Source organism: Laccaria bicolor, genomic scaffold, assembly GCF_000143565.1.
Source record: "Laccaria bicolor S238N-H82 LACBIscaffold_42 genomic scaffold, whole genome shotgun sequence".
NCBI classification, from domain to species: Eukaryota; Fungi; Basidiomycota; class Agaricomycetes; order Agaricales; family Hydnangiaceae; genus Laccaria; species Laccaria bicolor.
This window is the reverse complement of record NW_001889913.1, coordinates 302,743-328,073: the sequence shown is the minus strand read 5'-3', so window position 1 is coordinate 328,073 and position 25,331 is coordinate 302,743. Positions and strand designations below refer to the sequence as shown.

The following is a 25,331-nucleotide window of genomic DNA, read 5'->3' as shown; positions in this document are numbered from 1 at the left end:
AATGGCTGATCAGTGATGATTGTCTTACCCAATATGCTGTACATCTGCACTTTGTTGAAGTTTGAGCTTGAGGATGGTGATGGGTATTTTTTTGACCAAATTCTCAACCAGATAATTGGCTTTGGTATGACACCTGAGGTTATGACAGGCATGAACCTCATGGGATGGATGGATTTTGGAAGGACACTGATATAAATAGAACTCAGGGACCAGCTAAAATAGAAATAGATACCTAATTAGGATGGGAGGGGAGGGGGGGACAGTCAAATTTGACCTTAAACGAAAAATATAACGTCGTGTACTAAACGAATTTTTTACATACCCCTTGATTCTTGTCCATGTATAGGGAGACCAAATAACTGCAAAGACAAATTGATCTCGCAGGCATTGCGCCTCCCCACTCATAGTCATCGGAGCTCATGGTGAGGGGGCACAAGCAACAAAAGTTTCAGAACATGCCAACACAAAGATTTGTTTAGCACATGACTTTTTTTGAAACGATGTCGAACCCAGGTATCGGTCCGAAGTTGCGGGTTCGATCCCTGTCCTTCATTTTTATGCTACATCTGATTGATATTCGTACAGGCATCTTGAAAATCTTTCATCTTTTATTGTCGTGAGGAGGAGGGAGGGAGGGAAGGAGGATGTTGTTGCCCCTTGTTTGGTTATTGTCTCCGCCTCTCTCCTTCTCTCCTTAACTTTCCAACTGTTTTAGACGAATTGCAAGCAAATCCCTCCATATAGACTCTTCGAAGACTCTTTTGGTTTCAACTAAAATACTCGGAGCCGCCTGGCCAGTACTAGTCGCTCACTGCCTCCGTGCTCACGATCGGCGATCATGTGGAACATAGCAGTTTTTTGGACTGTGAATCGGCTCGAGGTCTACTTAAACCTTCCATAGTCGCAATTTCCTCTGTAGCATCTCATAACCTAGCTATTCCAAGCTTCAGGTTTTGTAGTGGCCCACCAGAAATATGAGTAACCACGCACCCATCGCTGTCGAAATTATCTGGTTTACACCGTCGGAGGAATACCTCGCGGATCCCGAAAAAATGCTTGCTCCTGTTGGGAAGATTTCCTCAGAAGCTGGCATGATTGCGTGAGCACACCCCTTCCGTCAACTACAACTGGCTTTTGTTGAGATAGCTTGCATCCAGCGCAAAGTATGGCCTCGATTCGGAACGCCAACGAACGGCGGTGTGGGTCTTTGGTAGGTCTAGTAAAGTCCCCAGCGTAGACATATTTATTTAACCTACGCGTATCAGGTTGGCAAAGTCTAGCGCATCACCGCCGTTTCCTAGAGGGCGATCATTATGTTGACGCGATGCTCCCCATCCTCGGAGCCATCATTGGACCCTCTTCTGGATTGACACAAATAGTTCTTGACGATAGTTCTGAATTCCTCCAGGTTATTTCTTGTCTCCACACACAGTTTATCTACATAACTGCCCTCCCGCCACACCACGACCATTTGGCCCCAATCGTCGCGACTCTGAAAAGGTTACACCAATCTCTACCTGGGTGTTGCGGCTCAAGTTGGGGTACATCAGTCAATGGGGATGTACAGGTTGGGATGGTTGGGTGGAGGAGCATAGAGGTAGGTGCCAAAACAGCTCACACGTTTGGAAATTCATTGTGTTTTACGAGAATAGGATTGTGCGCGTGCCTTTACGGGAGAGTTAGCGCCAACTATCAAACTCTTAAAGGGACTTAGCAGGCTCGAGATTCGGTATACTACCTTAAACCCCAAACCGTCAAAGTATTGCGACACCGAAAGTGAGTGACACACGTCTTCGTCCTATAACTACTATGAAGGAGTGCAGATTGTCTCCCCCGACCTCGAAATCCTGAGGACGAAGTGACCATTTTAGGGAGCTAGTCTCGCTCTCGGAGTTAACCCATACATTATTGAAATCAATTTCGAATCTTTTGTCTCCGGTATCAATACAACAACACACGTTCGCAGGACCATCCTTGTATAGAATTTTTAAAACATGCAGGCGGATAACTTTGGCAATATACACCGGAGAACTCAAGGATGTTTCACAAAAATTTCGGGCCAGACCCTCCTCAATTGTTCGAGACTCGCGATCTTGACGACACCATTTTCCCTCTCGGTGTGACCTTTCTCGCCTTCCAAGTTATCTCTTTCACAAAAATGCACACATTTGGCCCACCCTCACTGGGCTACAGCACGCGCAGCGTCGACATGACCACGGTTATCGTCGACGAAATAACACTTTGATGGATCAGATAGGCCCGCTTCAAGCTCCATTGCCTGATAATTGTTGCATTGAACCAAATAGTCTTCTTGCAAAGAGAGAAAGAACCACGTACCATTGCGAAATATTCTGCTGCTGGTTCACAGACGAAATCTTTCACTCGATAATCGCAATAGACAATCCCCTCCACAAGGTCGTCAAGCTTGAGAATCCGGAGGACGAGCTTCGCATGCTGAAAAAGCATTAAAACTGTAGACGCTGAAGAAATCAAACAAACTGGCAAAAAGGCGTTAGTCAACCCCCAAACACGAGCTTTCGATTGATCAAAATAATTTGCGGACACTTGGATTGAATTTCATCTTGTCTTCGAGGGGAAGCGGTACATCAACTTTACGATCGAAATCCAAAGGGTCTAAAAACAAGACTTAGTAGGATACTTATGGCTTTTGCGTCCTCATAAGCGTCGACTTTACCGATGGCTTGGTGCCGAACCAATCCACGAAGGGCGAGGCTGTACTGTTGCGAATATCGGGTCGTAAGTTTGTCCGCCTCTTCGTTGCTGAATCCAAGGTTCGCAACATAGGCTGGAATTTATTCAACGCGTCACGCATTTAGAATGTGTTGGTTTATAAAGCCTCACCACGGATTTGAACACCCATCTCCTGCTCGATGTTTGCGTCGCCTAGTACCCTATCGACACGTCCGTTTGTGGTTGCTGAGTCCCCCATAGCAAGTGAGATAATGGCTGAGATCGTTAAGAGTGCAACACAATAAGCGCCCATGGAACTTAGACTAGACCCTATAAAAATGCATCACCTAGGCGCCTCGCGGATACAATATATAAAGACGTTTTGATTTTAGCCATGTACACCGAGAGTGGGTTGTAATTGGTATTTATGAAAACTCATGGTACAGGCTTACAGGAATATTTCTCATCGTTTCTGGCATGTGTATGTTAAAAGTTGTTAGTCCTTATTTGTCCATAAACGCGTCCAGGGAGGAGCACGTGCAGTGACTGTGTTTCAATTAGATCAGAGCTACGCCAGCAGCCATGATACCCAAGTCCATGCCGAATTTGTGCAAGCTCGTCAGAGAAGAGATCGCATTTGTGTCAACTTCGTAAGCAGCTGGCGAAACAATCCTGACAGACTGAAGTCGAGCGACACTTATGGGTGTACTCCCCGCCGACGAAGAAGTTGTTGAACGATGCCACCGCCATTCAAGCATGGCAGCGAGAGCTTGACTAGGGCAGGAAATGGGACCTTCATAGTCAAAATGTTTGAGGTGCGGCAGAAGAACGTCTGGTGGATATTCTTCATCCATCTCAGAAGGACATAATTTTGTAAGAAACTTCTCCGACAAGCCGATGCTTGTTTCAGTACTCCAAGATAATACAGCCAGACGAAGCTCCGTAAGGGTTGGAATGACTTCGAGACACCTCAACAGATCGTCCTCGGCAAAGATACTGCGTTCGATGCAGAGCCGCTGGAGGTGGCAGGAGGAGCGCGAGACGAGGGATATAAGTGGACGAAGGGAAACAAACTCGGTGCCGCTATAGTGAAGCTTGATGTCGCGGATGGCAGGGAGTGAAATAGTATTCAATAACGACATTGCGGCTCCTTTGATTAACGTAACGGCGAGTTGCTTCAGTTGGGAATGAAGGATTTGTGAGGTAGGTGGAGGGAAAATATCAGGAGAATAGACGTTCTCGAGGTGACAACTTTCCAGACTTGGAGACCGACGCAAGATTTTGACGCATTCCGCAACTGTGAGGAACTGCGTTCGGAATTGCTTCAGTTGGTCCCAAGGTAACACCATGGAGGAGAAATCGTAGCCCGATAGGTCCACGGCGCACAATCGGGGTGCAGAACGAAACATGTCTGGAGGATGGCTGAACGTAGATATAGTGCCTTTCGGAGGACGAACGGAGACGGAAGTGAGATTAGGGAAGTGGTTATTTGCCAGTATATCATGGCACTGTGGCGGAAGAAGGCAGTCAAGGGAACCCCAATGCATTGAACGTGTCACAAGGACATCCATGATAGCCCTGAGTGAGTAAAAGATAGACTCGTGCTCGTCATCAGACGTAAGCTTGATGGAGAGGGAAGAGGTTCCTGCTCTAGCTAGCCATTCTTCGAGAAGCTCGATTTGGGCGTTATGCGCTTTGCGAGAGACGTGTAAGGAAATAGAGCTCCACAGAAGAGGGGTCGACCATGCGATTTCCCGCCACTCCCCACAAATTTTTCCAAAAAATAGCGGAGTAAGAACAGTGTTGTTATGCTGCGCATCTTCGATTGTCGATTCCATGGGTTCACAAGCCATACGAAATATATCGGTGATGATTTCCGGCGGCAGACGCGTGGTAGGAGACAAGGAGTTGATCCTTCTTCTCAGTCGAGTTCTTTCACGGGCCAACTCCTCCATGAGGTTCTGAACTCTTGCCATCTCCGCCTCCAACTCTGGAACCTAAATAAAGACGGGCGTCAAAAAAGGTGGTTGAAAATGAACACAGCTTACCGTTAAAGATTGTCTGGGAGGAAAACTGGACCAGACTTTAACCTCGGCTTTGCATCGTTCACAATAAACATCAACCATTTCGTGAATGGTTAAGATTCGGTAGATAATAGCACGGATTACCCCCTACAGCTAGGAGATATTTAGAGACAAGCAGGAAGAGCTTGAAAGAACGTACAAGTGACCCCATATTGCAAGAAAACTCTTGGTCAAGCATGTTTTCAACGTGTCTGCATTCGCCCCTACCGCCTGGAGCCAGGGCGAACACCGCGGGATTTAATCGCCAACATTGAGCTGGAAATGTGACTATCATGGGCAAAAGAGAGGACAACAAATATGTTCCAAACACACAATCTGAACACGCCTGGCTTCGCGGTGGGTACAACCTTCAGCTTCACTCGTCCCCAGTCACTCAACAGTCACTAGTCCCCATTCATCGAATTCGTTCAATCAGCGGCTGCGGGGTTCTGGCTCGCCGCCTACAAATATACACATTTGCTGTACCAATTCCGTCATGGGGCCTGTAAAAACGTGTTCTTATCGGGTTTTCAACCTTAGAGTCCACGGGGATACTCGACCATGACCTCTCTTCATACGTCAATTATCGTCAACTTCGATTTCGCTCAATTTTGGCCACGTCATTGATAGTTCGGGGAAATTGATCGGACAGCCGGATGAGCCTGCATGCGAGCAGCTATCTGACAGCCTGCACGGTGCATTGCACGCTTCCATGAATCCCGCTCAAGGTACTTAAGTGCCACTGGGATGCCAGTAACCACCTTTCATCCTTGTCTGACCACCATGTCTCAGGGGACCTTCGAACTCTTCCCAGCTCCCTCCAACACTTCGGTGAAGTCTCTTCTTCCGACTCCCCGTATCTGGCCTGGTGCATCCCCAGCAGCCATACACAGACTCCGTTGGATTTTAGAGGACAATCATATCCAGCATCAAATTTTCACGAACAGCTTGCGTTTCCACAAGTTGAGAACTTTCGTTTGATAGTGGCTCAATTCTAACGCTTTGCAATTTTTGATAGCCACACCGCTCACGCTGCACTTGCTCGGTGGTCTCTTGGTGCCGACGAAACAATTCTGGATGCATCCTATCAAAGGACGGCTTCGATTACCCTTCCTTTGTCTCGCTCACCGCAGACGATCTCAAGAGACAATTGGAAAGATTATTTGGCGGATACCCAGTGCGTGTATTGGAGCAGCATAGTGTTCTTTGAGCTTGATAAATTACATTCAGATATTACCACGCATACCTTACGTTTTTCATTGAAGAGCTAAAGCAAAAAGGCGTCTCCGAGGTTCTAGAGGAATATCTATTCGCCTCGAGCTCCAACTTCGTGCCCCTTAGAGGCAAACAACCGCAAATGCTAAACAGGTTTCTTGATGGTCTCATGCATCCGATGATTCACGTGGGGCATGGGTTAGAATTCGGATTGCCGGGAACAGTCGCCGAAGGTGCTCACTGAGTCCCGTTATCAGTGGCATTAATTGAACGTTAACTACAGGACTTGCTATGGCCGCCGGACACTATGCGCTATCTACTCAGTTGATCCCTGAATCACTGTTCAGTCACAGTGCTGAAGAGCTTGAAACAGATGTCCTAGCCCAGGCGCACCCTTCGGCGAACAAAGTTGATGCTTTTACCGTATTTGCGCGTATAATTGCGGATGGGCGATTTGAAACGCCGTTAGATGTTGAACCACCAAGACTGTATGCAAGCCTGATGAAGCGACATGGGACTCTTGTCAAGGAGTATGTTGACCAGTGGAACCTCCAGGGCAATGTTGTAGATAAGATTGAGGAATTGATGTGGATCACCGTCACTATATATGGCGTTGGAGGCTACACAAGCGACACGGGCTTCATTCCCGACTTTTTCTTGTATGTTGCTGACCTCCTCGACATGGCCATTACTCATCTTACAACCTAGCATGCACTTCGTCACATCCGCCATCTTTTTGCCTTCGATTCTGGCTCATTTAACGCCGCAATCTCAATTGCTCCTCCTTCGGTCATACTTCTCCGTCTGCATTGGCTGGTATGTATGGCGTCGCAGGCCAGCCATCAACATCCGTCATTTTTACAAAAGCACTGAAGCCGCCAGCGGTTCTTCCGACTCTCCACAAGCCAACACATACAATTTGTGGTCGCCGATATTGGGTGCATCAATGACACATTCTGATGATCATCTACCCAAGCTCCAGCGCACTCTGAACCACTGCTCAGAACTCTTTGGTGACAGAAAAGCAGGATACTTTTCGAACTCTGAGTTGAAGGGCGCAGAGCTCCTCGATGGGTCGCTATTTTTGAGGGTAGCGGAGTTGACTGCAACACGGATGGAATCACTAACGGAAAACGAGCCACCCTGGAACAGGTCTTGGAAGTTGTAATACTATGCCAACATCCTGTACACCTAGTCTCTCCTAGACAGACTTCGATATATGTGAAGTCGCACCTTGGTTCACGATATATCTGTACACCCTTGTTTCCAGATTTTTGTTTGAACTTTTTCTTGTCTTCCAACCCTTGTCCAACCTCTGTCGTCGGTTGCGTTTTCTGAACCCGCTCACTGTCGCTCATCCCGCGCAGTGTTTTTGGGAAGATATCCACTATGCATAATGTTCCTTATTCATCGGGAGGTCCCACTATATTTCAAACCGCAGCCCGGCATGGGCTCCACGTAACCTGATTATCATCTCCCTCCCGGTTGGTCATGCACTCACGGGGCCCCAAGATGCTTGACGTCAAGTATAACTAAGCAAATACTCGTTGGATGATAAAAGGTCGACTGGAGCGCTGACCGTCAGCGCTTCAGCGCTCAGCTCCAATACAAAGCTCATCCTCTCGTGACCATGTCGGGATCGGATGCCAAGTTTGAACTTTTCCCTGCACCTTCTCATCTTGACAAAGGCGGTCTTCTCCCTCCACGAGTCTGGCCAGGACGAACGCCAGCGTCTATAGCCACCCTCCGTCAAATTCTCAAGGACAACCACGAGAAATGGCACATTTATTTCAATACCCGAGGCTTCCACAAGTAAGTCGGTCAACAAGCTCGACTTCATTTATCACTAAGCTCGTAAATGGAACCTTTGTGATTTAGCCATGCTGCTCATACTGTGATCGCCTTGTGGGCTCTTGGCGCCAACGAGGAAATCCTCAATGCGGCATACCGATACGCGAGCTCCTACCTTCTCCCGTTGTTTGAATCGCCTGGCTTGATTAATGAGGGAAATTGGGAGACACACCTCGGCGATGAAAAGTGGGTTTGGCCAAACCGTCTTCGTACTTGCTTCGAGGACGCTGCTGATTGATATCTCTCTAGATATTACCAGGCTTACATCTCATTTTTCACTGAAGAGGTCAAGGCGAAAGGAGTCGATGCTGTCCTAGAAGAATATGTGTTTGCAACGAGTGCAAACTATGTGTCAGGACAGACGGAACAACCTCAAATGCTGGGCAGATTGTTGGATGCGGTCATTCACCCATTGATTCACGTGGGTTATGGCGTTGAATTTGGCCTACCAGGCATGGTGATTGAAGGTAAGTAATACCTCGCTTCCTATTTATCAGCGCACTTTTCTTATATCGTAACGCTCAACAGGGCTTGCCTGGACTGCGGTTCATAAAGGCTTTTCAACGTCCGTCTTGACCCAAACCCTTTTTTCGGAGCCCGCTCCTGAGAAGAAAGATCATCCAACACATGCGTTTACTGTTCTTGGACGTGTTATTTCTGATCCACGGCTGGCCAACAACGCTGACCCTCAGGTTATCAAAGAGTATGTTGATCAGTGGCAGCCAGAAGGTGATGTCGCCAAACATCTGGAGGAATTGTTGTGGGTCAACTCCTTGGTTTATGGAGTTGCCGGTTTGGAAGAGATTGGGCAATTTAATGCGGACTTTTTCTAGTAAGTCTATCTTTTTTTTTTGTTCTCAAAAACCGTGTTCATGTTGACGATTGATAGTATGCACCTCGTCACATCTTCCATCTTCCTCCCTTCTCTCTGCGCTCGTCTAACCGAACGGTCTCAAACGCTGTTTCTACGCTCATACTTTTTGATTTCTCTCTCGCTTTACGTCGAGCGTGGTCGGCCTGCGCTCGACATCCCTCGATTCTTCGCGAATGATACAACGTTGCATCCAGCTGATGACTCAACTCCTCATGCAGAGGGCTTGGTGTCATTGCCCAGCGGTGTTACTCCAAACCCGTGGCTGTCAGTGATCCAGACCTCATTGGTTCACCATGACGAGCATGTTCCCAAGTTGCAGCGTGCTCTTTGTTATCTCGCAGAACTATTTGGAGGAACTCCCGCTGGTTACTTTAAAAACACGGAGTTGAAGGATGCGGAATTAGTTGACGGGACGCTTTTTGTGCGTACAGCCAACTTGTCGGCGAAGAGGACGGGTCGAGGAGAGGTTCCTTCACGCGATGTGTGGGATCGAAGGGGATTTTTCCAGTTAAAAGCATGATTCTCCAACACCTCCAGAAGCTATATTCTTGTAAATTTTATGAATTTTGATTATACATTTCATGTCTGTTATGAAACGAATTGGAAACGATAGTTAAGTACTGATCCTGATGTGGTGAGGAAACAAGTGTCACATACGTGACAAGCCAGGTTCGACCTCTGCCAGTGCAGAATCCTCCTTTCCTAACCATTTACTGAAGGCAGCCAAGAATGGTGATACAAAGCACGGAAAGTTTTGAAAAGTGCGACTAATTCTACCTTTTAGGCTCTACGGACATCGGCAGCCATTCCAGCTCCTAGCGCCCGATCCTCCTTCATCTCGCAACCGAATGCCCCATCTTCATCTGCTAATCCTTCACAAATTCCCAATGCCAATGCGGCTATGCCGCCTGAACTAGAGCAGACATTATCTCTGCTATCATCGCATCGTTCTGTGCTCGGTTACATACTTGTCGCGCGGGGACACCATCCAAGCATAATTCGCCACTCTGGGGTCGTCTTTGAAGGTGAACAAGGGAAGAGATACGCTGCTGCCGTCGCGCGTATTGTGGAGAGCGTGCAAGGAGGCTTGGAAGAAGTACGAGGAGACGATGCGTTAGCAGCAGCGGGAGGGGATGCTGATGTGGTGCGTCACTCTTTTCGATCCTTGATTAACCAACTAATTAGTCGCATCTCTACTTCTTAGGATGAAGTGCGCTTTATGAGAATACGGACGAAGCGACATGAACTTATGATTTCCCCTGGTGAGCATCGTCGCTTATGGATGTTGCAACGCACTAATCTGGTTCGTTAGACGATCGGTATCTGCTAGCTGTGCTTCACGATCCAGCAACATGACACGACCTTTTTCACTCTTGTATACCCCTTATGTACGATGCATCCTTGTATACATTAATTGGGATTCCTAACCTTTCAAACGCCTTTGCTGTCAACGCCCATTTTGCGACTTTCAGTCAGATGACAGAGATACTCACTTGGTTCTCATTTATTTGTAGCTGGCTCAGCATGGCACATCAACCGGTGGACAACGAAGTGATGGTGTGTAAACCTCGATGTTCCCCAAACGATTATTTGTATGCTGATTATGGACCTCATCAGCAGGAAGTCCCCTTTCAAATTTCAAGAGTTGCTCTTCGCCTACCTTGTTCTACGTTGTTTATCACACCAGATGGAGCCAAACATCGGTCAACTGAAGTATGGTCTCACTGGTTTCAACGTCATTGCGCTGTCCCAGCACTCTTCTAGCCATGACCTCGACTTTGGATTTTCTCTTCCCTACCCCTTCCGCTCCCCCTTCCCCCCTCAGTCCGTCTCACGGATCTGGAATTTCACCACAATCTACAGGAGCTCTTCAGAAAGTACTCAAAGACAATCATGAAAGGTGGCACATATTCTTCAACGACAAACGTTTCCACAAGTTCGTATCGTACCATACGCCATTGTCTGGCAAATTGACGTACACATAGCCACATCACCCACCGAGCACTAGCCATGTGGAGCCTTGGAGCCGATGGTGCCATTATCGAAGCAGCTTACAAACTTGACAGCAGCTACCAACGCCCCGCATTCAAGTCTCCCAATGTTATCAACGAGCATAATTTCAATGAGCACCTCGGTGACGAGAGGTAAAATTGCACACAATACATAATAATACAACATTCATCAATTGGAGCAGGTACTATCAGGCGTATAGGGCCTTCTTCACACGATTCATACAAGACAAAGGCATTCCAGCTGCCGTTGAAGAGTTTATCTTCTCTCATAAAGCCAACCTTGGTCCTGATCCAAACCTTTCCATCGACAAGCGGCCTCAGATGCTGGATCGCTTCCTGTCTGGTCTTCTTCACCCAATAATACACACGGGCTATGGCGCCGAATTCCGGCTACCTGGAATGGTTGTCGAAGGTAATTATCTAAGCTTTTAGAATCGAAGAGCACTACTCAGATGATGATAGGTCTCGCAGAGACGGCTGTTCATGTACCAACGTCCACAGACTTGATTCCCGCCTCCTTGTTTGAGGATGCCGGCTCACTTGGTAACGTGGCTGCAAGTGCGGGAGAGGCCATTGGAAGCGCATTTTCTTCTACAGTGCACGCCTTTGATCATGCACTTGACACCGTCCTACCTAGATCTCTCCATCTCAACACGGATAGAACTGGTTCCACCAATTATCCTCCTGCGTCTGCACCCCCTCGCAACATCCGTCTCCGAAACAACGAGGGTCCACCTAACACACACGCTTTGACCATCCTCGCCCGGGTCTTACGAGATCCTCGCTTTGCCCCATCTGCAACTACTGAGAGGGACGACGCAAAGATTTACGCCGCGACAATCAAGTTACATGCACCAGCTATCGTAGAGTATGCTGCACAGTGGACTATCAATCTTGAGGCTCTTAAAAATGGGAAGGGTGAGGTCGAACGGAAGGTTGAGGAATTGGCGTGGACTGTCTGCCTGCTATACGGAGTCGCAGGTTGGACGGGGCGTGCAAAGGAGCGTTTCAATGCGGACTTCTTTTTGTAAGTCTATCTTTCGCCATTACAAGTCCTTTTTGTTGACGATTTCCACTTGGAAAGTTTGCATCTGGTCACATCTTCTACCTTCTTGCCGTCTATTCTTGCAATAGTGTCTCCACACTCTCAAGCCCGCTTTCTTCGCGCATATCTAACTGTTGTTCTGACCATTTACGTTGCCCGCGGACGCCCGAGTCTTGATCTCCCCGGATTCTTTTCCGAACCACTCGGGTTTACACCGCCTGGAGCTCAGCCAAGCCCACACGAGGGCGTCCTTCCCTCTGTCAATGCCAAAGAAGCAGTCACCCCAAACCCGTTCCTTTCCATTATTCAAACCAGTGTCGTTCATCCAGACGAGCACCTGCCCAAGGTTCAGCGGTCGCTAGCGACGTGGGCGCAGATGTTTGGCACCCGCGTATCTGAAGTCACGAAGCAGGGAAGACTCTACGTCAAATCTGATACACCCGGTCTCGCAGGGATGCAAAAGAAGAGCGACGCAGCGGCAGGAGGAGAAGCTGCAGGCCTGGGGATGGGCTGGGGGATGGATGCATTCACGGACGATGCTGAAGAGTTGGGTGAATATCATGCTTCTCATCTTGACGCGGAGGGCAGAGCTGATCATGAACTTGTGGCTACGGAACTTCCGGGAGCGGAGTACATTGATGGAACCCTTTTCGTTCGCACGGCTGAGTTGACTGCGAATCGGATGGGGTGGGTGAGGGAAGGACAGAAGCCGGGTGAATTTTGGGATTTCAGAGGATTTTATGGTGATGATGATAAGAAGGCGGTAAGAAGGGCTAAATTCTGATGTTCTTTGATCAGCGCGACATTTGCGTTGACGAAACTGTACAATAGCTGTAAAATAAATGGACGAGCTCAAAAACTCAAAAATTGTTTGAGGAATCCTGGATTACTTTGAAGCCAACCTGAGGGCGACGTCCACTTGCCAAGTTCCAACGCCAGTGACGTAAGTCAACCCCAACTTCCAACTCTTATGAACAAGTTTCAAATGTCATTGTACGATAATATCTTCGAAACTCTATCTGCAGAAAAAACTTGGTCGGCTCAAAATGAAGAGGTGCGTTTCTAGCAGCATATCGATCATTCATTTGGCTGAACGACGTGTATTACAGGTCATCCTTGAGCCTTTCACTTTCATTACCTCGAATCCAGGCAAAGAAATACGCGGCAAGCTTATCGAGGCATTCAATACCTGGCTGAACGTTCCGGCGGACAAACTGCTGGTCATTACAAAAGTCGTCAACATGCTGCATGCTGCTAGTCTCATGTGAGCACTGAAACGACAAAAGAAATCGGATCGACCTTGCCTCATCTTCTACAGGGTGGATGATATAGAGGACGATGCCTAGCTGCGGAGGGGAAAGCCAGGTGCGTTTGGATTGAGTACCTTCCGTTTTGCTCGAGGCTTACTGCCAGGTTTCTACTGCTAGCTGCGCACAAAATCTACGGGATACCCCAAACCATCAACACGGCGAACTATGTGTACTTCCTTGCTTATCAGGAACTTTTGACCCTCCGAAATAGTCCAACAACTTCAGCCCCACGAAAAGACCTAGATGCCCTGGTTACAGGTATGCCTTGTATCGTTTCGATGATGTTATTGGCCCATGTTTTTTTCTCCGTTAGAGGAGTTACTCTGTCTCCACCGTGGCCAGGGGCTGGAAATTCTCTGGCGGGATTCCCTCCAATGTCCTTCAGAAGAGGAATATATAAGTATGGTAAATAACAGTACGTGCAGTACATCATCTGTCACAATATCTAACTAACAATGTTCTTAGAAACTGGTGGACTGCTGAGGATGGGTGTCAAGATCATGATGGCTTGCGCTACTACAAACATTGATGTGTACGCTCATTGCTTACCTTCTTCCAACATCTCAAACCCAGTTAACGATTTGTCCCATCACAGCGACTATGTACCACTCGTCAACCTAATTGGAGTGTTTTTCCAGATACGTGATGACCTTATGAACTTGCAAAGCACAGAGGTCAATAAACTTTCGTGCCGCTGGAGTGTTTACATAGAAGACCTGATTGTTTTCTCCAGTACACATCAAATAAAGGCTTCGCAGAGGATCTCTCAGAGGGCAAATTCTCTTTTCCCGTGGTACATGGTATCCACGCTGACACCTCAAATCGTCAAATTCTTAGTACGCTTTACCCACATACTCTCCTTTCAATTTTGACTTATCCCAACCTTTACTACATAGATGTATTGCAGAAACGACCCACGACTCCGACGTTGAAAATACACGCAATATCATACCTGAAAAACCATACGAAATCATTTGAGTATACAGTATCTGTGTTGCGTATCATCGAGGCGAAAACGCGGGCTGAGATTGCAAAGTTGGGAGGGAATGTTGGGTTGGATGGGATCATGGGCCTTCTGCACGTGGACGAGACAACTATCGCTTGAGATGGCTTCGTGGTCCTCCACTCCTTTCGGGAACGCAGACGCATGATTTTGAAAACGGTCCTTTCGAAAGAGTGCGACCCAAGCTACCAACCCGTGGGTCCACACTCCCTTAACACAGACGTCTCATGTCCTCATCGATCGCTCGTTTAGCCAGGTCAGGGACATTCTTCAACTTCGTCACCTTGGCACTATAAATGGGATTATTTGCAGTCGCGTACTGTATATCCGTTTGGGTGGCAGAGAGCAAGCCCCAGATACGCGGGACCTCTGAATTCCACGATATGCGACAAGGTTCTATGCCTCACCATGGGCATGCACCGATTATAGTGTTCTGGGTAAAGCAAAGCAAGATATATAATAGATGTAGAAGTGTAGATATAAAAGTGCATACATAAAACTTCCCTAGTATCCTTACTGATGTCCTTGTTATTTCCCGCATTTACCTAACTATCAAATCCTTAAATTCGACATCTGAGTCATTGTTCAGCAGTCGCGAATCCGATTTGAAGGGCCGCCTCAAAGTCGGCAATGATGTCCTTGATATCCTCAATACCGACGGATACGCGGACAAGATCAGGCGTAACGCCAGACGTCAGCTGCTCCGCCTCTGTGAGTTGTGAATGCGTGGTTGAAGCAGGGTGGATGACCAAGGTTTTGGCGTCGCCTTAATTGATGTTTATTATCAGCAAATATACGCGAGGGGCGAAAGATGATACTGACCAACATTCGCCAAGTTGCTCGCAAGTTTCAGGCTGTCGACGACCTTGCTAGCGGTCTTGACGTCGCCTTTAACTCCAAAGGAGAGTGTCCCTCCGTAAGCATTCGGTCGCAAGAGTTTCCCTGCTAGCTTGTACGATCCGTGTGATGGAAGACCAAGATAAGAGACCCAGGCAACGTTGGGGTGTGTTTCGAGGTATCTGGAAGGGTTTGTGAGTCAGCGACAGACAGTGACTGTCATTCGGAATCATACTTGGCAAGCGCGAGAGCATTGTCGCTATGCCTTTGTCCCCGCAGACTGAGGGTCTCGAGACCTTGAAGAAGGAGGAAAGCGCCAAACGGGTTCAATGCTGGCCCGATGTCGCGGAGAAGCTTTGAGTGAAAAATTAGGTCTGGGAACATCAATTATGATAGATATGTGTGTACCTCTGTTCGAACACGGACAGCAAAGGCAACAGATCCAAACGTTTCGCTGAATTTGAGACCATGATATCCTTCAGCGGGTTCTGTGAATCCAGGGAACTTGCCCGATTTCGTCCAGTCAAATTTACCTGTTGCTCGTTCATTGGGCTGGTGATTGTGTAGATGAAGACTTGCATACCTCCGTCGATGATAACACCAGCAATTGTCGTTCCGTGCCCACCAATCCATTTAGTCGCACTATGGACTAAGACACTGTAAGTGTGGTGGAGCGAAGAGATCGAAGGTCACCGCGTACCAACAATGTCTGCACCATGTTGGATGGGCCTTGTCAGGTACCCTCCCATTCCGAAGGTGTTGTCGACGATCAACGGAATCCCATGATCGTGCGCGATCTGCATGACATCACTCATCAGAAATGTTCCGATGAGATAGAGTTGAAAATGAATTATGACGTGCCTTGGCCAAAGCAGGAATGTCGCTGACATTGTATTTGGGATTAGCGATGCTCTCAACGTAGATGGCCTTGGTCTTGTCGTCGATGGCAGCGGCGAAAGCTTCAGGAGTAGTCTCTGTAACCCATTTTACGCCAATGCCAAAGTGCTTGAACGTCACTGTTTGACAGTGGTAAGTTCAATTTGAATCACCGGGGAAAGTGAAGTCGAACCTTTGAACTGATTGTAAGTCTAGTCGCAGGACTGGGTTAACGGGGATTTAAATATATTGGAAGAGGTGCTTACTCCTCCGTAAAGGTATGACCTGAGAAGGAAATTAGCGTAAAGAGCGTAACAATGGTTGAGAGTAGCGTACGTCGAGACAATGTTATCGCCAGCTCCTGCAAGAGCGCTGATAGCTAGAAATTGGGCGGATTGGCCTGACGAGGTGGCGACAGCCGCAACACCTCCTTCAAGAGCCGCCATTCGGTTCTCGAAAACGTCCTAAAGGAGAAAGTTCTCAGAGGTCGCCAAAAAATCAGACATTGCGAGAACATACGACGGTGGGGTTGCCAATACGAGAATAGATATGACCGAGAGCTCTACCAGACCTTTGTGTCAGAGCAGGGAGAATGGAAAGCCTGACGTATGAAATACCTCAAACCAAAGAGGTCCGCTCCATGCTAGATAGACCAAATGTTAGGGGAGAATATTATAGAGAGCAGTTGGTGGTGACGCACAGCAGAGTCGTTGAAGACGAAGCTTGTAGATGCGTAAATTGGTACCGCACGAGCGTTGGTCGCAGAATCGGGAGTTTGTCCACCGTGGAGTTGGATGGTGTCAAATTCGGGTTCTCTGTAAGTACGTTAGTCGTCAAGATATGCCTATGACTAGAGAGGCGGTTTACCTGTGGAATGAGTTGGCCATGATACTGGAAGGTCGGATAATGAGGATTCAGAGCTATGTTCGATGAATTTATATGTGCCCAGGATTGCGTGCTTCAGAGACATACATACTAGATAGGATGGTGATCACGCCATCACGCCAAAGTCTTGCTACATACCGCCAATCTCTGTTCCAAGCTTGCTGAAACTTTGAGATAGAAGCCCATATGACTCCTCCGCGATTATTGACGGCCGCAGCTGTGATGTGAATATAGATCCAAAAAGTGGCGAACAGCACCCTCGACTTTGACGTGGCTGCAATCTTATCATCTCCGACCCTGCCGATCAATAATTAATAATGAGCACTGACATCTTCTTGTCTTCCAGCTTTCATCCGCCCATGGCCAATTGTTTCCCTCTCAAACGAGACCGTAACCCCCAAGGGTACCTGCTGTCGGTTGCAAACCAGAACAATATTCATAAACTTGTCATCCGCAATTATGGCAACTTGTTCTCAGAACTGCAAACTATAGAAATGACTTGGAAATGACAGAACTAACGGTGTATAGTCCTGCCGGATGGAAACAAAGACCGTGAGGTGCTAAATCCGACGTCAAGGCGCGGCGATCCCGAACAATGTGACTTCAATGTGGCCCGCCGGCCACCCAAATTAAAACTCAACACAATTTCTTACAAATGATCTCTTCAATCCCAACCACCACTGTCATGATAAGCTTGGCCGTTATTCACTGAATTCGACATGACATCGTTGAAGGCCGCGACAGACGGGGTCAGGACGATAGCCAAGCCCAAGCTTAGTGAGCTCAAAACCGATCTTTATCACCCGTCCCACCTGCTGAACGCAATGATCTAGATCAGGGCACCGTTCAGCCCATTGGCACGTCTCAGACCTCAGAAACTCGCGCCTCAACTCACAGCCCGCTTGGTAGAAGCGTGAATAATTTACCCCCTCCAGGCGATATCAACTTGTCGGTCAGACGACGAACACGCCAAAATTCAGCAGGGCCCCATCCTGCTGTGAGAGGAATTTTGGATATAGGTCACTCGATCACCGTACCCCACGAAGACACCCACCCTTCAGGGGAGGACTCACCGCCACAGATACGGAAATCTCGTTACAAGATCGGCCCGCTCCTGGACCTGCCATTTGAACCCCGACCCGCTGGGACCAAGCGCAAGAAGGTGAAGGCAAAGCCTAAACCTCCCAATCCCAAGGCGTACCTCGAACCGGGTGAGTAAATTTTACACCAGGCTCTCTGATTATTTTTGTAATTAATTGCTGCTGTAGCAAATACGAGGTACCGTAGTTTTTTCTGGGACTTTTCATTGCCATGGGTTGATACACCACCTGCCTCTCCCGAGATGTCCCCTACGCCGGTGGCCTCTACGTCGACAAGCTCTACGGCTTCTGGGAGGCAACCTTTGTCGAGAACGGTGTCCTACATGTCTTTGGGACCCACCTCGGAAATTTCGACGCCTCGCATCGACACGCCTCCTGCATCTCCAGAGATGTCCCCTACATCAGTAGCCTCGACGTCGACAAGCTCTACCGCCTCTAGGAGGCGACCTTTGTCGAGAACGGAGTCCTACCTGTTCTTGGGATCCACCTCGGTAAATTTGACGCGGGTCGATACACCCCCTGCATCTCCGGAGAGGTCTCCCGCACCCGTATCCTCGACGTCGGCAAGCCCTGCAGCCTCTAAGAGGCGACCTTTGTCAAGAACGGTCTCATACATCTCCCTGCAGCCATTAATCCACCAAACCCCCGCCTTGAGCATCCCATCGCTACGAGTTGACACCCCACCCGTGTCTCCAGAGATGGTTCCCACACCTGTACCATCCACCTCGGTTAACTCTGCGGCTCCTACTCGAAGGAAGCTAGAAAGAACCGTTTCTTACCTCTCGTTGGAACCAATGGTCAGCGGACCTGGGAAATCTATCAACGACAACTCATCGACAAATGCTTCCATGGCTAAGGCAAGCTCGAAGAAGAGGGCACGCGACGACCAATGGGCTTTGGAGGCTGAAGCAGAGCGACCTTCTCAACGGGTTCGTACTGAAGCGGCTGGCGGTGACGATATGGAAGGCGCTTCGGATACAGGCCTAGCGCTGAACCCTGTGAGCGTGGATCAAACCTCTGTCCCAGCTTCTGGTTCTTCACAGACTGCGGATGCGGCAGATACGAAGCCGAAAGTCAAGGTTAGATTCGTACAGGCGATGTCTTTTCAAATTGCACTTGAGAAATTCAAGGAGAGTCGTGGATATGGTTCTGAGGCTTCCCAGTGATGAATGTAGTTTTCTTATTCTATTTGCTACCTGTGTAAGTTGTAACATTGTACATATGTTAGTTGTGGATTTGTTGCATAACATTCTATTTTTGGAATTCGGCCAACACCATTGCCAATTGACTCGCTAAACCTCAGGCTCGCGTACGCCTTGACGGCCATGCCTATCGCTTCCTCAAGTACAGCCAGAGGCAAATCACGGTCTCCCGCGCCTCCCCCCCCACCGCGATCTTTCTTACCACCCTCCCACTATGCCGCCGCCGCGGGGTACTCATCTTCAAAACCTGCCAAAGCTCCTTCCTCGTTGGATGAGCTCAACAAAGCTGAACCACAGACGTACCATGCAGTCGATTATTCTCAGTACGACGACTTCATGCCCATGTCCCAGCATTCCCCAGAAAGATCTAGTCCGGAATCCTCATCTGAGTACAAGTTGCCCAAGGATACTCGTTTCAGCTTCATCGCCGAAGCTAGAATCATTTCACCAAGGAATAGCCAGCGCGAGAAGCGACAAAGCACGCTGACGGGGCTTCCGAACATTGAGACTCAACTTCTACCATCCCTGAGAGACACCATTGACCGAATGACGCGCCCGCCTTCTCGACCACCTCCGTCTCAACCGAATCAAACAGACGCTTCAGCACACAGAGGCCGACCTCTAGATCCCGCGGATGTAATATCCGTGCACGATTCTCGACAAATGCGCTCTCACCATCCTGTCCACGAAGTAGATTGGATGACTGAGGCCCCAGAAATCACGCTGGGTTCCCACTCAAATGACACCCCGCCTTCTGTGGCTTCCACGCCAAAGCTAAAAGCCCCCTCTCATTCTGCTCTGAAGTCATCGCTGCGAACGCCAACTCCCAAACTACCCCTACCAGACACCCACATCCCCGTCCAGCATACTTCTGGAGGCTCCCTGAGGTCTGTAAAAAGTTTTTTGGGGAGAAAAATTTCTTTCACGACACCGCCGTCTTCACCGGCCACGGCCTTCATGACCAATAGGAGTCAAACTCCTCGAAAATCTAGTTTAAAAGTTTGTATCAATCCATCCTCTCTTTCTATTCGATGCTCATCTAGCAATAGGTTACAAGTACGCCAAATACACCAACTTTCAGAAGCAAGCACCAATTCGACACCACCGTACCTATCCCACAACCAGCAAAATCTCACGAGCCCACGATTCCACCAATACCACCCGACAAAACGCCCGCCAAACCAAGTGCGAAAACCCGGCCGTACCAGTCAAGCATACCGCGTCCTAAACCCAGGTTCAACCCGCCTTCTTTCCAATCCAAGGCGAGTACGGACGATTCGGACTTCGAGAACCGATACGAGCGATACTCGAGGGACAAGCGAAAGCTCACTGTAGCGAACGCGGAAGTTTTACCATCGGGTTCCAGTTCATCAGAAAGTGAAGTGGAGTCAGGGAGGGGGTGGGATACAGGTGTAGGGAAGAATAATCGAGGCGCTGTTGGGCTGGGACTTGATATGTCCATGGAGGTGGGGCGGAATGATATGGGAGGACGATGGGAGGAAGACGTGGATATGCCAGACGCTCAAAGCAATTACGAGAGCGCAAGGCAAAAGATCCTTCGTTTCTCCCTACCGCCTTCTGAATCGGCTGGCTCGAGATACTCGGAAAGCAGTGAAGCTGCCTTTCGACAACAACCCCAAGCGGATTTGGCTGCTGATCATGAGAGGCGGAGGGCAGCGCTGATGAGTATCGTTTCTGGGCTTGATGCGGAAATGGTGGGTTCGACACCTAAAATGAGCGAGTCCCAGGAGAGTGGTGAGTATTTTGTTGAACAGGGGTTTGCGTATAGTGGGTCGCAGGATATGAATTTTGCGGTTGCCTTTCCTAGTAGGTTGGAAAAGGGGAAGGATAGGGACGAGGATGTACGAGAGTGCGAGAAAGGCCCCAGGAGCTCCAGCTGTGCGTCTGCGCTTTGGGTGTCAGCGGAAGAGGCTATGGGTGAAGTGCCTCCGCGATCTCAGTCAGTGTGCCATTGGAACGCTACTTCGCCCTCCCAGTCGTCATACCGCGGAGGTCTTGAAGCACCTGTGGATGAGGTCAAGAGACGCTCTTCTTCCTCTCGTCAAAGTACTCTGTCAATACCTCGTCGTCAATCTGTTGCTGATGACACAAGACTTTCCCCTGGAAGTCGCGGCTCTGGAATTATGGATGGCGGCAAGAGACAGTCTTCTCCCATTCGGCCACCAATACCTCGTCCTTCTACTTTTGAGGACAAAGACACGGTACGACACCCCCATAGATGGGGCGTATACGACGATGAAAGACTTCGGAGGCAGCAGCAGCAGCTTTCATCCCCTTTAACCAACGCCACCGATCATTCTTCTTCATTCCACTCCTCAGCAGGTAACAGTTCATACTCCGTCGCCGCTCGCGAACGTTTAGCGTTCGGTATACCTCCTTCCGAATCAGACGAGGTCCACCTGATACCGGAGGTACTCTCCCAAACGGACAGCTCGCTCTCTTTACTTGAGGGTGGGCACTGGCAGGAGGAATGGGATACATTGAGTTCGGGCGCGGAGTCTTTGTTTAGGCAGTTGAGTTTTGAAGAGACGGTGGGGTATCAGCGGAGAAGTCGGCAGGTGGGTTTTTTTTTCTTGTTCGTGATTTGTGTGGTGGTGGACTGATTGAGGATTTGAATGTTTGGGTAGGTGTTGTTGGAGCAGGTGAAGAGGTCCAGCCTTACTTCTTCGGGTTCTTATCGTTCCAGCGAGGATGAGGGGTTGCCCAACGATGATGCTTCTTGGCGAGCGACTCAGGCTTTTTATGGACATGCGGAATCGCCTCGACAACAAGGGCTGCAGGCATCACCTCGACATCAAGAGCCGCAGGCATCCCCTCGATATCAAGAGCTACAGGCATCACCTGGATACCAAGAGCTTCAGGCATCACCTCGACACCGAGAACCGCAGGCATCACCTCAACATCAAGAGCCGCATGCATCGTCTCGATACCAAGAGCTACAGGCATCACCTCGATACCAAGAGCTACAGGCCTCACCTCGATACCAAGAGCTCCCTATACCGCCTAGAAGTTATGAGTCACCGCGTCCTCCTCCATCTCCGAAGCCACAACAACGAGCGACCCAGGATTTTTACAGACACGAAGAGCCGCAGAAATCACCTCGACACCAAGACCCGCAGGCATTAAATCAACATCAAGAGCCGCCCCTGCCATCTCGAAAACAAGAGCTGCATGCATCACCTCGAAGTTATGAGTCACCGCGTCCGGCTCCATCTCCAGGAGCACTTCGGGCCCCTAGGGATGACTCTACACTGCCAGAGACGGCAAGGGAGCGTGTGATCCAGGAATTACGAACAACGGAGGAAACTTTCGTCGACCGCCTGCAAACGTGTGTACGCGTCTTTATTCTGCCTCTTCGTGTCCAGAGCAGTAGGGAGTGGATAGTGGGTGTCCCTGCGAATGTCTCCCGACTCCTCGATTGGTTTGAAGATATTGTGAATTTGCACTTGTTGATTTTGCAGGCTTTGAACACCTATCGTGATCGCGCATGGGATTTGACTAAATCATTGCGGGCTTTTATTCCTCGGTTGGAAATCTACCAGCCCTACCTGGTCCGGCTCGCTGATGTGACGGAGGAGATTGTGGTGTCGATGGCGGATGAGTCGAGTAACTTTGGCGAGTTTGTGAATATCCAGGAGAGAACGCGAGAATGTCGGGGCTGGAACTTTGAAGAGTTTTTGATGGAGCCTGTTCATAGGCTCGCTGCTTACCAGGATCTGTTTACAGTTTGTGTCGCTGTTCTTTCTCTGAAGGATGGTTTGCTAATATTTTTTATCCACAGCGGCTATTAGAGTCGACTCCGACGCGGGATCCATGTTACATTTCAACGTTCTTTCTAGCTCGATCGACGGACTTGGTCATTAACGTTATGAAAGAAGTCAAGATTAGGGAAGATGAGTATAATCTGATTAAGTCTCTTTCTATTCGAATACAGGGGATACCGCTGGATCAATTGGCTACACGGGAACGAAGGCTTTTGCACTCTGGGATCCTACACCTCACCACGCAAGATGAACACCTTCAGAGGGCGGGCGCTCCAGAGACTGAACCGTCTCCGAAACCTACCAATCGAGCGAGTCGGCTTGTGAATGCTATCCACGAATGGGTCCCCAAAAGATCGAATTCTGTCAAGTCCACGGCGTCATCAAGCACTGGGACTTCTGCTTTCTCTGACTTGCAAATCTGGCCGCCTGGGTCTCCTAATTGGCTGCCTATACCCAAACGACTTGGTGCACGCAATTCGTCTCCAGAAACTCCGATCAGGACATCTCCTCAATCATTTCCTGTCCAAGTGTTTGTTTTCTCTGATCTCGTCCTGCTCACAATCCCGCTGGCGCAAACCCCAGGACAAGAACCCGGTTATTCTCTGGTTTCAGGAGCCCGAGCATTTAGGCCCTTCTCAATCGCTAGGATGCAAAAGGATAATACTGATGGTCTTCCCTTTTTTTATATTGCTTATATGGTACTGATGCTTTCCGTAGATGTTCTCCAGGTTGAAGCAGTCTCAGTCGAACCCAGCGAGCTCAACAAAGAAGGACTTTTGGCCAATGCTTTGCTGCGATCTCTCGAGTTTTCTGTTCCTCAAGCTTCTCCGACGGTGTGCTCTTCTGGTACTGGGAAAGATGTCGACCGCATTCAACCTTGGTTGTCAGCCTTCACCCGATGTTCTCGCTTTTATCTCCGATCCCTGAGTTTTCCTTCTCGGCATGAGGTTCAAGACTATGTATACGATTCGGATGAAGCATCAGACTTTAAATATACGGTTTCCTGCTTGCTTTCCTCGGGGCTCCCAATGCCGAAAAGTCCTTCTGGCCAATTGTCAACCAATCGCATGGGTAGCACGGAGATGGACATTAAGACGGTTGAGAGAGAAGAGCGGGGATGGTGGTCTTTGCGTTTCCAACAAGTCCTGGGCGAACTTCGGCGACGAGATTTATTTCTATCCGAGAGTGTCGATCTTTGAATTGTCATATGCGTTCATCCTAATTCGTTAGCAGTCTGTATCGTCGATGTCCATTGTAAATTTGATGAGTAAGAGGGCTGTGACTTCACTGGGTGCCAATGGATATGACGAAAAGGTATGGCATTGATATCATTGTGGTAATACATTCTTGTCCAACTCGATGGATCGTTGCTATTGAGGCCTGAGGCCTGACTGACGATGCCAGCACAAACTTCTGGCTCACCATTCATCCGCCGCCTGAATGTTTTGTCCAAAATCAACTTTTTCTAGGTATTCCTCACAATCAACCAAGTAAAAGGCAGGATCCCCTACCGTTTCTTCCTCTGGGGCCGGTATTGTCGTGATGACTTCAGGCTCTATGCCTGAATCTGATTCCGGTTCCACGCCTCTGAGTATCCTTGAACTGCTTCCAGTTGCGGGTTTGAGGCTCTGGAATGGACGGATGTTGAAAAAGGAAATTAGGCTGTTGGGTCACTTCAATAGTTGAACTAACCTCGCCAATGAACCAAGAAAATTGAAATTTTAGTCCTCCAAAGAACACGACGAATTGCTCGTCTCCCTGAATCTCGATCAGTTAGTAAAGTAAAAACATTGCTTTTCTACAATTCACCTCCAAGTTCCCGAATCCATTCCATCCGTCTTCTTTTCCGTTATGTTTCCACTCTCCACTGGGTCCGGCTTCGCCAATCCCCACCGCTTTGGCCGCAAATCCAACCTTGACACCCTTCCCACCTGTCTTCCACATGTTGATCTCACACAATTTTGTCGCGAACGTGGACGTTACGATCCAAAATCCGTAATCTTTTACCTCAGGTCGCTTTTGCATGAGGATTTTCGCGTTTTCTTTGACCCACTTCTTGAAGTGTGATTCAAAGTAATATCTTTCGTGCACGACTGGGGGAGCGGTAAGGAGGACAGCACCATTGGCTGTTTCGGTTGAATACGCATAGGCTGCTGAGAGATTAACTGGGAGTGCTGTTGCAAGGGCCGAGTCACTGACAGGGCAGTCAATCAATTTCAAAATGGAGGAGGCACAACAACATACATTCCAGCAGACAAACTGATCTTCTTGACTTTCACAAATTCTGCGGTTTTCGGCCCCCATTTTATGTTTTCTCTAGATGCTTTCTGCAACTCCTCCCGCACTGGAGAAAGTCCCATCGAATTCAAGGAGTCTGGGTCGTCCAGCTGCGCAATAGAATTCCACTCCCCAAAGCCATCAAAGTAGCCACAAACACCAGGCTTGAATGCGCTCTGTGGAGGAGGTCTGTAGAGGGCGATGCCAAAAGGGTGGTTTTTCATGAGGTCTGCATATTGTTGATCCAATTGCCATCGCGACGACGACATCTGGCCGCAGAAGTAAGTAGGGTTCGGGAGTCGGGA

General features: G+C 48.8%; 10 protein-coding genes and 1 pseudogene across 11 annotated transcripts; 7 read left to right on the top strand and 4 right to left on the bottom strand.

The window, feature by feature from the left end:
* Positions 1-974: 974 nt before the first annotated feature.
* Positions 975-1,879, top strand: LACBIDRAFT_332589 (uncharacterized protein; the record flags this gene model as incomplete). Its single annotated transcript, XM_001887150.1, has 5 exons — positions 975-1,099; positions 1,158-1,210; positions 1,266-1,597; positions 1,653-1,776; positions 1,824-1,879. 5 exons carry the CDS (start codon positions 975-977, stop codon positions 1,877-1,879), a joined length of 690 nt encoding a protein of 229 aa, XP_001887185.1.
* Positions 1,880-2,032: 153 nt separating this feature from the next.
* LACBIDRAFT_254115 (uncharacterized protein) lies at positions 2,033-2,804 on the bottom strand (the record flags this gene model as incomplete). The annotated part of the gene is made up of 6 exons (XM_001887091.1): positions 2,033-2,145; positions 2,197-2,278; positions 2,338-2,454; positions 2,500-2,534; positions 2,566-2,634; positions 2,696-2,804. Coding segments are annotated over 6 exons (525 nt in total), but the record flags the coding sequence as incomplete, so codon positions are not given.
* Positions 2,805-3,248: 444 nt separating this feature from the next.
* On the bottom strand, positions 3,249-4,953 carry LACBIDRAFT_332587 (uncharacterized protein; the record flags this gene model as incomplete). The annotated part of the gene is made up of 3 exons (XM_001887090.1): positions 3,249-4,688; positions 4,740-4,862; positions 4,915-4,953. 3 exons carry the CDS (start codon positions 4,951-4,953, stop codon positions 3,249-3,251), a joined length of 1,602 nt encoding a protein of 533 aa, XP_001887125.1.
* A 584-nt stretch (positions 4,954-5,537) lies between these two features.
* On the top strand, positions 5,538-7,137 carry LACBIDRAFT_309883 (uncharacterized protein; the record flags this gene model as incomplete). Its single annotated transcript, XM_001887149.1, has 5 exons — positions 5,538-5,716; positions 5,773-5,931; positions 5,985-6,202; positions 6,253-6,628; positions 6,678-7,137. 5 exons carry the CDS (start codon positions 5,538-5,540, stop codon positions 7,135-7,137), a joined length of 1,392 nt encoding a protein of 463 aa, XP_001887184.1.
* Positions 7,138-7,561: 424 nt separating this feature from the next.
* LACBIDRAFT_309882 (uncharacterized protein) lies at positions 7,562-9,268 on the top strand. The gene is made up of 5 exons (XM_001887148.1): positions 7,562-7,781; positions 7,848-8,006; positions 8,070-8,287; positions 8,349-8,652; positions 8,710-9,268. Exons 1-5 carry the CDS (start codon positions 7,600-7,602, stop codon positions 9,212-9,214), a joined length of 1,368 nt encoding a protein of 455 aa, XP_001887183.1. The 5' UTR covers positions 7,562-7,599; the 3' UTR covers positions 9,215-9,268.
* A 327-nt stretch (positions 9,269-9,595) lies between these two features.
* LACBIDRAFT_254168 (uncharacterized protein) lies at positions 9,596-10,050 on the top strand (the record flags this gene model as incomplete). Its single annotated transcript, XM_001887147.1, has 3 exons — positions 9,596-9,790; positions 9,899-9,956; positions 10,007-10,050. 3 exons carry the CDS (start codon positions 9,596-9,598, stop codon positions 10,048-10,050), a joined length of 297 nt encoding a protein of 98 aa, XP_001887182.1.
* Positions 10,051-10,460: 410 nt separating this feature from the next.
* Positions 10,461-12,535, top strand: LACBIDRAFT_309880 (uncharacterized protein; the record flags this gene model as incomplete). The annotated part of the gene is made up of 5 exons (XM_001887146.1): positions 10,461-10,630; positions 10,680-10,838; positions 10,889-11,118; positions 11,169-11,733; positions 11,791-12,535. 5 exons carry the CDS (start codon positions 10,461-10,463, stop codon positions 12,533-12,535), a joined length of 1,869 nt encoding a protein of 622 aa, XP_001887181.1.
* Positions 12,536-12,797: 262 nt separating this feature from the next.
* LACBIDRAFT_239415 lies at positions 12,798-14,166 on the top strand (annotated as a pseudogene; the record flags this gene model as incomplete). The annotated part of the gene is made up of 8 exons: positions 12,798-13,015; positions 13,070-13,116; positions 13,179-13,319; positions 13,375-13,476; positions 13,527-13,593; positions 13,657-13,735; positions 13,795-13,897; positions 13,958-14,166. Coding segments are annotated over 8 exons (966 nt in total).
* Positions 14,167-14,642: 476 nt separating this feature from the next.
* On the bottom strand, positions 14,643-16,664 carry LACBIDRAFT_309878 (uncharacterized protein; the record flags this gene model as incomplete). The annotated part of the gene is made up of 14 exons (XM_001887089.1): positions 14,643-14,830; positions 14,887-15,083; positions 15,137-15,255; positions 15,310-15,434; positions 15,485-15,550; positions 15,602-15,698; positions 15,763-15,917; positions 15,971-15,989; positions 16,044-16,062; positions 16,114-16,241; positions 16,297-16,339; positions 16,395-16,420; positions 16,478-16,592; positions 16,645-16,664. The coding sequence occupies 14 exons, from the start codon at positions 16,662-16,664 to the stop codon at positions 14,643-14,645; spliced, it is 1,317 nt and encodes a 438-aa protein (XP_001887124.1).
* A 717-nt stretch (positions 16,665-17,381) lies between these two features.
* LACBIDRAFT_332584 (uncharacterized protein) lies at positions 17,382-23,676 on the top strand (the record flags this gene model as incomplete). The annotated part of the gene is given in 11 exon segments (XM_001887145.1): positions 17,382-17,439; positions 17,496-17,873; positions 17,931-18,841; positions 18,938-18,962; positions 19,113-19,851; positions 20,046-20,679; positions 20,740-20,863; positions 20,888-21,543; positions 21,613-22,710; positions 22,767-23,447; positions 23,467-23,676. 11 exon segments carry the CDS (start codon positions 17,382-17,384, stop codon positions 23,674-23,676), a joined length of 5,514 nt encoding a protein of 1,837 aa, XP_001887180.1.
* A 248-nt stretch (positions 23,677-23,924) lies between these two features.
* On the bottom strand, positions 23,925-25,314 carry LACBIDRAFT_295494 (uncharacterized protein; the record flags this gene model as incomplete). The annotated part of the gene is made up of 5 exons (XM_001887088.1): positions 24,994-25,314; positions 24,559-24,943; positions 24,442-24,507; positions 24,172-24,377; positions 23,925-23,967 (listed from the first exon to the last, which is right to left on the bottom strand). The coding sequence occupies exons 1-5, from the start codon at positions 25,293-25,295 to the stop codon at positions 23,925-23,927; spliced, it is 1,002 nt and encodes a 333-aa protein (XP_001887123.1). The 5' UTR covers positions 25,296-25,314.
* Between the last annotated feature and the right edge of the window lie 17 nt (positions 25,315-25,331).

Coding starts and splice junctions, on each gene's coding strand:
- LACBIDRAFT_309882 (XM_001887148.1), top strand. CDS start 7,600: ATGTCGGGATCGGATGCCAAGTTTGAACTTTTCCCTGCACCTTCTCAT. Junction 7,782..7,847: donor AATACCCGAGGCTTCCACAA/GTAAGTCGGTCA, acceptor TTTGTGATTTAG/CCATGCTGCTCATACTGTGA. Junction 8,288..8,348: donor ACCAGGCATGGTGATTGAAG/GTAAGTAATACC, acceptor AACGCTCAACAG/GGCTTGCCTGGACTGCGGTT.